The following is a 10,595-nucleotide window of genomic DNA, read 5'->3' as shown; positions in this document are numbered from 1 at the left end:
CAACTGTTATTTGTAATTTGTCTAGGATGGCGACAATTTCTCGATCAGAAGTTCTGAAACAAATTCATCTAGTAGAAGAATATTCTCTACTTTGATATCTTTGAGCAGCTTGTGGTATTCATTGATTTGAGTTTTTATGTCCTTGTCTTCAATCATCTCCCAACGATAGTATTTTCCTAAGACGAATCTTTGTCTGACGACATCTACGAAATCTATATCTCAGCCTTAGTATGCTCAGATAATTGGGAGCTTACTACACTTGATGAGTTTTTCTAGACCTGATATTGCTTATGTAGTAGGTAGATCGAGTATGTACACCTAATATCCAAATCAAGAACATTGAGATGCACTTGTTAGGCTTATGATATACTTAAGAGGTTTAATGGATTATGTCACTGAATTTAGTGGATTTCCCATTGTACTAGAAGGGTACAATGATGTTAACTGGATCTTTGATTCCGATGAAACAAAATCCACTAGTGGTTATGTATTCACACTTGGGGTGGTGTTATTACATGAAGATAAGTCAGGCAAACAATTATTGTAAGATCAACAATGAAATTTGAGTTTGTTGCTCTAGAGATGGCTGGTAATGAGGCTGAGCGATTGAAAAGCTTCTTAGCAAACATTCCACTAGGAATGAAACCAACCCTATCAGTATCAATACATTGTGATTATCAATCGACAATAGCTATAGATAAAAACAATAGTTACAATGAAAGAATAGACATGTACAATTGAGACACAATTTGGTGAAGCAGCTGCTAAAGAGTGGAACTATTTCTATTGATTATGTGAAGTCAGAACGAAATCTAGTAGATCCTCTGACAAAACTCCTAGGAAGACAAATGATATTAGAAACATCGAGGAGAATGGTACTTAAGCCACTTGCAAACAAACAAGTGATGGTAATTCAACCTTTGTGATTGGAGATCCCATTAATAAGAATCATATGGGTAAAAACAAGTCACTTGTTAGTTATGATAACACTAAATTGATTTTAATCAATTACGTACATTCCTATTGTATGTGTGAAAGTGATAGAGACTGCATTATTGAGAGGTTAAACTTTGTCATTAAAATTTTATCTAGTGAAATAATTTTAGCTTAAACAAAAGTTTTAATGATTTTTCATATCCCTTATGGGTGGTGTATGATTTGCAGCAGGCACTTGATGAAATCACTTATATGAGTGTCGAGTAGGGTCAGTTGCATGAGATTTTGGCATGATCTCTAGAGCACTCATGAATATCGGGCACGCGCGTGGCCTAGTAAGCGCAACACAACGATAACAACAAGGATTGTGGGGTATATTGTGATTGATAAACCTCTAACACATGTCAAGTGTCTTTGGCTCATATAGCTTGTTATACCAACTACATTGTATGTTAAGTTTATAAATCTAAGATTGGTTCATATAACTTGCTATACCAACTCTGATGCATTACATCCTTTGAGACCTTGGATAAAAGTTTCTTATCTTTTGTTTGTTTAATCATCAGAACTATTTACGTCAAAGTTTTTTTCTTTCAACTTTCTTTTGCAATATGTGGGGGATTGTTGTACATTATAAGATTTATTGCAAAAGAACGTTGACAATATAATATTTATTGCTAAAGAATGTTATGCAACATTCATCTTTTTCAACTTTAACTTTAAAAAGTTAATTTTTTTCCAATGTTCTGAACAATTTTGTTTGCATCTTTTTTATTCTTCCCTAGCTCTATAAATAGAGCTCTTACTTCATTAAAAAATGGACAAAAAAGTTGAGCCTTCTCTTCCATCTTAAACATAAATTCTTCTTAGTTCTCTTCCCTTCTTTTGTTATTTTTAACACTTTTATCCTAGGTATAAAACTCTTTTGGAGTTTCTTGCTAGTTCTGAGATTCTCGAATATTTTCGAGAAGCTCCTGTTATATCCTAGGGACTTGCGCAATACACCGCGGATAAGTCCTTAAGGACAGTGAAACTACATGTCTCAAGAAATACGATTCGTGATTTTGTCAACTTTTATACAACACAATCTTCTTCTTGTGTGACCGAACTCGTGTCTTAAGTTTGACTTCTTTGTTTACCAACTCTTCTTCAACTTTATCAAAATCCTTCATTTGATATAAACATGTAGAACTAAAACAAGCTAAAAAAATGATCATTTCATTAGATATTTTTTCATTCATCATAGACCTTTCTATGTTGGATGTAGTATAGTCTAGTGTAAATTATAGTTTTGCATCAGATCTTATATAGTCCAATGTAAAATTGTGTCGATTATTTTTCATGTGACATAAATTTATGTTTCCTACATTAACTTCAAGCTTTTATTTTTTGAAACTTTTATCTCTTTTAGATTGGACATGTTTAGGAAAGAAATTGAATATAACTTAAGAGACAGTGGTTTGAAAGAAATTGAATATAAATTAAGAGATAGTGATTTTGTATTAATGGTTTTTTAATGATTTAATGTTGTGATTTTGAATGAAAAAAACACATATATTGATATGTGAAAACCTTTACTTAACTTAAGTGCAAGTATTTTATGGTTTTAATTTTTTACATCTCTCACTCATGTTAAGTGATCAGTCATGATTCGAGCGAGATAAAAGCTCATTCCAGGATTTTCAAATATGGAGCCCTTTACATGCCATGAGGTACGTCATTCAAGCAATAACTCATCATTCAAGTTATGAAAGAATTGAATGTTACTTTTGTTTTATTGAAGGATGTTTCTTGAGCAATGAAGTGTCACTCAAGTGGCCGATTCACTACTTAAGTGACAATTTATCGTTTAAGGAAGGAAAAAATTGAATACATTCCTTTTTGGGACTATATTACTCAAGTGTTCGCTCAAGTAATATTTCCTATTTTTGTATGGCATGTTTTGTTATTTAAAAGTGTTTTCATATATTATGATTTGTATTATATGGTATTTTGTTTTCATTCTTGAAAAGTTAAGGGATTTGTTCTAAAAAATAATTAAAAATTCAAGGATTAATTATATTAGTAGTGTGAAAGGTTAGTTACCAGGTGGTAAGTTGATATGGTTTGTTGTGAGTATTGAGTGTGAAAAATATTACATAAATGAAATATCTAGGTTTCACTAATAACTTAAACCCTATAAATGAATATATCAAGTGCCAAGAAGTTTATAGAGGATTCACAATACTTTGATGAGTATGCTCACAAAGATATATCCTAATACCATGTGAGCAACTTGTATATTTGAGTAATTTGAAATAGGAGTATGTTAGGGAGATACAAACACCAATGACATCTGATTCCAACCATATAAGGGATTGACACCACTCTTTACCAAAAACCTTAAGACAATGGGTTTTTTATCATTATATAGTGCTCTACTTTCTCATTTCTATCTAATGTGAGACTTAGACTCACACTTGGATTCCCAACAATCTCCCCCTCAAGGGTGAGTCCCTTCCACATAAGTACATTCCCCTCCAGCGAAAGCATGCCGATCACAAAAACAAACCATCGGCTCTGATACCACTGTTAGGTCTATCGAGGAAAGGAAAACCTTCGGTATAGGGACCATTATACTTGTTTGAGCCGGTCACCAAGACAAATCATTGGTCTGATACCACAGTTGGGTTTATCAAGAAGGAGGTTCACTGGGGAGACACAAACACAATGAGATATGAGTTCAACCATATAAGGGATTGACACCACTCTTTACCCAAAACCTTAAGGTAATGGATTAATGGGTCTTTTATCTTTGTATAGTATTCCAATTTCTCATTTCTATTTAATATGGGAATTAGAGTCACACTTAGATTCCCAATAGTTAATACCATATAGACTTATTTAGTATTTTTCAAAAGTTGTTTGAATTATATATATATATATATATTTGAATGTATATTATGGGACATTTTATTATGATCATAGTATGGTGGAGTTAATTATTTTTTTTATAATGATGTTTATAACATCAGTAAATTATATAGTATCCATTTGTGTAACCAGGATGTCAAAATTCCTATGGATTTTGTACCGTCCTCAAATACACACGATATGTTACTTTACTGAGATTTAAGTGAAATTAATTTGGCTGGGCAGAAAAAGAAAAAGTTCATAAATTTATTGGAAAGGAAATGCAAATACCAATGGAATTTCAACCTGTTTTTCCCCATTGTTTTTTCTCTGACTTTACTTTTCTATATACAATCCTTCTATGTATATATATTTGACTCTGCAGTCTCTGGGAAGAAGCAAACAATCTAACATACTCCCTGCTAAGTGCAACATGTGCTAAGAAAATAACCTTTTTCGATGTTGTTCCAATTAAAAAAGATTATTTTTAAAATTAATGATTCACCATTTGGCCTGTAGAATTTTTCCTGAAATGGCAGTGGCAAGTGCTGTGGTGAAATTGGGATCCCTTGTCAAAGAAGTAGCCATTTGTTGAACCAAAAATTGTTGGACAGATGACTTTTGGGCAGTTTCAAAGAATCCTGATTTGACCAAATCAAGCGTTACAGTAGGGCAAGCACTTCCAATTGTGGGTGTTGGTGAAGAAACTGGACTTGACCCTTTTCCTCCTTCAATTTCACCTCTTTGATGACCATGATTATGCTCTCCTTCATATGTTGTAACAAGTATTGTAGGGTCTTCTAAACTCCTTTGCACCTGCATAATATTCGCACCAACATAAACTTTTCTATTATTTATATATTCTAAATTAGTCTGATAAGTTTCTACGTATTAATACTGGAATTCTATAATAATATTTAAAGTCTGAAAAATTACCTTCTTTTTAACTGGGCAGCTTGGGGCAAAGGAGCACCTGAAGTAAGCTCTAGGAGAAGGGTTATCCCTGGTCACCTTTTGACCATATTTCCTCCATTGATATCCATCCATCACATACTTCAATTACACCCAGAAACAAAATCAAGATTCCCAGTTAGTATTATTATTATTATTAAGAGTTAACTAATCAAATTTCACTATAAATGGATCAAAATTGAAGATTTTTAGGAACTTACTAAACTGTTATTAGAAGCTTCTGTCTTTACAAGAACCTTGGAAACCTTTGGGGAGGAGCTGAAATCCTTGTACCTTTTGAAGGAATCCTCTGTTATGGAGCTGCACTCAACATTGTTGTTGTTAACAACACCAAATTTGTTGGTACAACACTCGCTCTCTGCTTTTCGCTTGCGTGATTCGAGTTGGTCTTGCTCAAAATTTGTGTTCTTCAATTGGGTCAGTTGCTTCTGCAAAACCATGTAGCTGTCACACAAGTCGGTCAACATCTCAGTCAACCTCTTGTTCTCACGTCTCAGCCTCTGCAACTCTTCCTCCAACACCATATCCTGCTCACAGAACCTTCGGTGTCAGAAATTCAACAAATAAAATGAAAAACAGAAATTAACCGTATTTTATATGCTCTTTTTGTACCCTTTTCTGCATACAAACCTTCACACATAACAACAAGTTTGATTCTTTGAGAAAATCGATGTTGTTTGTGTGTGGGAATATATACTAACCGTGTGAACAGAAGAAGGATCAACGTTGAGATTGAGTGAAGTATCCAAGCATGTTGGTTCCATTGAAGATTGTTGGAAGAGAAAATGAAATTAATGTTTGGGAGAGAGTGAGGGATGAGATATATAAGCGTAAGGAGAAGAGAGGAAAGTTGCAGGAAATTAGCAGAAAAGCAACAGATGAACTCACGTCATGAAAATGTCGTCATTGCTATGCTTTGGTGTATATTTAAGCATACACGTTTGGATTTGGAAATACTGTTTTTTTTCTTCTTATTATTATTATTATTATATATTAATGGATTAAATATATTTTTAGTGTTTTAAATCTTTTTGTTAATTTAAAATTTATTTTTTTGTCTGAAATTTTAATATATTTTTGTTTTTAAAATTTTAAAAATAATGAATACATACTTTTAATTTAATTTTGTTAAATTTTTTTGACTTATCAACTTTTGATATTCAAATGAAAACATGTTAAAAATATAAACAACACTTTAAATGTTACTGTTAATTAAATTTCAAATTTTGAAAAAATTTAACATTATTAGATTAAAATGATTATATTAAATATTTTTAAAATTTAAATATTAAAAAGTATCAAAATTTCAAATAAAAATAAATTTTAATTTGTAGCAAAAATAGATACTAAAAATATATTAAAATTTATATTAATAAACCATAAGTTTATATATTATTTATATATAGGTCCACGAAAAATTAGAACAAAAATTCTTAGATATTCTATTTCAACTTCCACCTAATTATACGGAGTCTGTTGATAGATATGATATGTCATCTGTCACATTACCACTTTTTCTCCCAATTAATAAAATTGTTTGAGCTCCTTTTCAAGTATCAAAATATATATTAATTTAGCATCTAGATTAATATATTTCATTAGCATTAAAGAATTCATTTAAAGACTGGTTTATCAATTGAAACACTATGTAACATCATTTTGAGGATTGGATAAATAATATATTTATTATAATTATAAAATATTTATTATAATAAAAAAATTATAATTTTAGTATATTAAAATTATATTGAGATAATAAAAAAATTATATTAAAATATTAGTATAATAAATATTTTATTAATTTATTTAAATTTTATTAATATTGAGATAATTAAAAAACTATATTAAAATTTTAATTTTATTATATTAAAAATTAAATACGTTAAAACTTATTATATTAAATGATTATTTATATTTTAAAATTTTAAAACATAATTATGTAATTTTTACATAAAATATATTTAGAAAATAGTTCAGTGATTAAATTGATTTTTATTTTAAAACAACGATTACTATTGGAGAAAAATATATTCTAAATATTTAACGCAATCACCTATAAGAAAAATTTACCTGTTATCAACTATAATACTATTTAATTAAAAATAAATCTAATTAAAATTTGTAGTTTTTTCAATTACACCACCTATTCATTCTCTAATTTCAATTAAAACAATATACAAACACAATTAAAAATTAAGAGCATTTCAATTAAAATAAAACTCAATTAAATTTTATATATATATTGTAACATCCCGATTATATAATAATCAATATTATATAATAAGGACGTTAACATTCAAATATAGAGAACAGTCAGAATTTTGACGTGTAATTAAATGTGGTATTACAGTCATCCAGAAATAAAAGGAACTTAAAATTTAAACTTAAACAGTTGAAAGGATTAAACACTACAAGTGTTTAATCAAGAAATTCTAAGAAGATTACCCCGCAATATCAACAACCTCCAGCTATGGCTCCAAGGGAAACTCCACGACAACATCTGCTCCCATCCAAGTGGATGATCATCGCCAACGAAACATACCCAAACAGCACATAACAAAACAATGCAAGGGTGAGCTAGATATAAAAACATGTTATACAGATAGAACAGTTAAATTCAATGTTATCATACTTAGATTCGTATAAAAGAACAATTAGAGCATATTCATTAAACCATAATTCCACCCACTCATACAACATGCAAAAGTCATCCAAACATGGTAAACCAACATTACAATACTTGTTACTTTATACCCCGACTTGTTACTTTATAGACCGACTCGTTACTTCATAGACAGACTCGTCCGGACTAGAATGAATTATGTGTAGCTTCGATGTTCGTGCACCCGGGTGATGTAGTAACTGGAACTCTCATCAGCTGCCACCCGAGGTTAGTCCTATCTGTCCCGATACCCTAGGACTAGGACCTCCTGCCGTTCCCACACATGACGTACCCCCTCTACGTGAGGACGAGTACTCACGGAACATCAGGATGAACAACCGGCTAAGCTTCCCACATTCATTCTTTACAATTCTCAATAATAAAATTCTGAGTCTCTGTGTAGCTTCGGTGTTCGTGCACCCGGGTGATGTAGTAACTGGAACTGTCATCAGCTGCCACCCGAGGTTAGTCCTATCTGTCCAGATACCCTAGGACTAGGACCTCCTGCCGTTCCCACACATGACGTACCCCCTCTACGTGAGGACGAGTACTCACGGAACATCAGGATGAACAACCGGCTAAGCTTCCCACATTCATTCTTTACACCAACTGATCTCACCGAGAGATCTAAATTTCCGATTCAATCCGACCATTTTAAATCTCATGATATTTCTTTTGGACCAACAATGTACATCATAAACCACTTATAACCATTCCCTTTCAACCAATCTTGATTACATGAACATGCATTCGTAAATTGCAACCGAAATATTTAAATAACATACTTACTGTTACATTGAATCTTAACCTCAATTAGGAAAAATCAGATACCACCATATTATCCCAACAATTCCAACATATCTCATACATTCACATAATTCATGTCATAGATGATATTCCAAACATTGGTACACATAATTCAATCCGAAAGCAAAGGAACTTAAAATTAAACATATTTGTAAAATACTATTTGGACGAGTACTATTCACTGGGTACTATTGGACGAACGCTCACTCAATTACGGACGAACGCTCACTATTTGGACGAACGCTCCACATGTAACCGAACGCTCAACAATTTGGACGAACGCTAACTATTCGGACGAACGCTCACTCACTGTTTGGACGAACGCTCGATGCTGATCATTTTGGACGAACGCTAAAAATTGAACTAAGGACGAACGCTCACTATTTGAAGTCATGGACGAACGCTCGTGGTCTGTACGAACGCTCACGTGGACGAACGCTCTCTGGCGAACGCTCACTGGGACGAACGCTCACTTGCTAGCTGAAGCACGGACGTTCATAATCTACAACTTGGACGAACGCGCGACGAGCCTTTGCGGACGAACGCGCGACGAGCCTTTGCGGACGAACGCTCACACGTACAGAACGAATCACTCAATGTCGAACACTTTGATTTAAGGACGGACGCGCATAGCAAATGGGACGAACGTCCACTTTCCACTTCACCAACTTTGAACGAGCGTCCACAAACGAACGCTCTCCAACGACTACCGAACATATTGGACGAACGTCCAAATTCACCTTGACGAACGTTCAACCATTTTGAACGAACGTTAGCTATTTAGGACGAACGTCCAATTTGAAATCAAATTGGACGAACGGTTCTGCAGAATTTCTGCAGAATTGCAGATTTCCAGAAACATCAAATTCAACCTTTTCTTCCCAGATTTTACCCAGATTTGCATCATACAAAGCATATACAATCAATCAAACAAAAGATCTAACTCCCCTTACCTCTTGAAGACTTCCTTTGTGAATTCTTTGAATTCATCCTCCCCAAGATGTGCAGCACCAAGATTTCCTTCCCTCTCCTGCAACTTTGAACTTCTCCTCTCTTCACAAAATTTGCAGCAAGGCAGCCAGGATTCTTCTCAGAACTCAGCACCCCTTATATATTCCACGTTGCATCTTGTTGAATGGTGCCAAACATGAGAGAATTCACGGACGTTTTCTTGCTCCCCACTTCCAAAAAGACAACCCCCGTGACTCCCTAACTGCTTCCCACACCCCTTCAACAGCTGCCTCCCCGTGAAGCCATCCTCTACCACACCACTCATCACAGGAAGCCCCCACCACATCAATTACCAACATATCCTTGTCCATACACCACCTCCAAATTATTTAGGTCCTTACATATATATATATATATATATATATATATATATATATATATATATATATATATATATATATATATATATATATATATATAAATCTCGATTTTAATTACTTTCTTCATATCTCTTTTTATTTTCTTTTATTATTTTCTATAACATCATTAATTATATCTTTTCTAAACCTTTTTTAAATTTTTAATCTTAAGAATTCAATTTCTATTAACTGTTATTGTCATTTTGCGTTACCAACTAATAAAAATAATCGTTAGGATAACTTTAAAATAAATGCGATAAAAGTATATTTAACTTTAAATTGATTGGATAACAGTGTTAAGTCATAGACTACTTATTTATATTTTAATAACACTATCATCTGTTTCTCATAAATAAAACCAAATATGATATTATTTTTCAAATTTAGTTAACATCAACTTGTCCAATATTAAAATAATTTGAAGTTTATAAATTTATATTTTGATATATCATTTCAATTAATTAGTGATGAAAACAATTTCATAAGGCTAAATATGTAGTTATTTTATTAAAAAAACACATCAAACTATATTATAACGTAATGCATTAATGTGGAAAGACGTTGATGTTTGATCTTCTTAGAGTGCTTGAAAATTTAATTTCACCAAGTGGTTAAGCTTATCTCTTTAAACATGAATTGTTGACGTTGAATTTAGAAATATTAACTTTCTATCAGTAATAAATAAAAAGGGTACTCTTTGACTTTGTAACATTTTAAGCTTTTCATTTCTAATTGACAACGGAGTCTTTCTAAATATTCAGTAAGGTGTTCCTTTTTGTATTTTTTTTTTATTTTTTACCAAATATTTTATATTATATATCATCTTCAATTATATAACTTTTCAGTAACTTTGTTTAGCCAGTGATATTTTTTTCTACCACTATTGTACTTATCTCATTTATTTTTATTCCTTTAAAAATTTATATAATTTCTAATCAAAATTAAGAAATATACGT

The 10,595-nt window shown here is 32.0% G+C and overlaps 1 protein-coding gene across 2 annotated transcripts; it reads right to left on the bottom strand.

The window, feature by feature from the left end:
- Positions 1–4,067: 4,067 nt before the first annotated feature.
- LOC108337587 (probable WRKY transcription factor 40) lies at positions 4,068–5,649 on the bottom strand. 2 transcript variants are annotated; one of them, XM_017574143.2, is made up of 4 exons: positions 5,502–5,649; positions 5,001–5,327; positions 4,765–4,881; positions 4,068–4,644 (listed from the first exon to the last, which is right to left on the bottom strand). In XM_017574143.2, the coding sequence occupies exons 1-4, from the start codon at positions 5,562–5,564 to the stop codon at positions 4,330–4,332; spliced, it is 822 nt and encodes a 273-aa protein (XP_017429632.1). In that variant the 5' UTR covers positions 5,565–5,649; the 3' UTR covers positions 4,068–4,329. The 2 variants fall into 2 exon arrangements, with proteins under 2 accessions (XP_017429632.1, XP_017429633.1); XM_017574144.2 differs by having other exon boundaries at positions 5,413–5,504.
- Positions 5,650–10,595: the final 4,946 nt, after the last annotated feature.

Source organism: Vigna angularis, chromosome 7 (genome assembly GCF_016808095.1).
Source record: "Vigna angularis cultivar LongXiaoDou No.4 chromosome 7, ASM1680809v1, whole genome shotgun sequence".
NCBI lineage: Eukaryota > Viridiplantae > Streptophyta > Magnoliopsida > Fabales > Fabaceae > Vigna > Vigna angularis.
The sequence above is the reverse complement of the archived record's forward strand: the minus strand, read 5'-3'. Positions and strand labels throughout refer to the sequence as shown.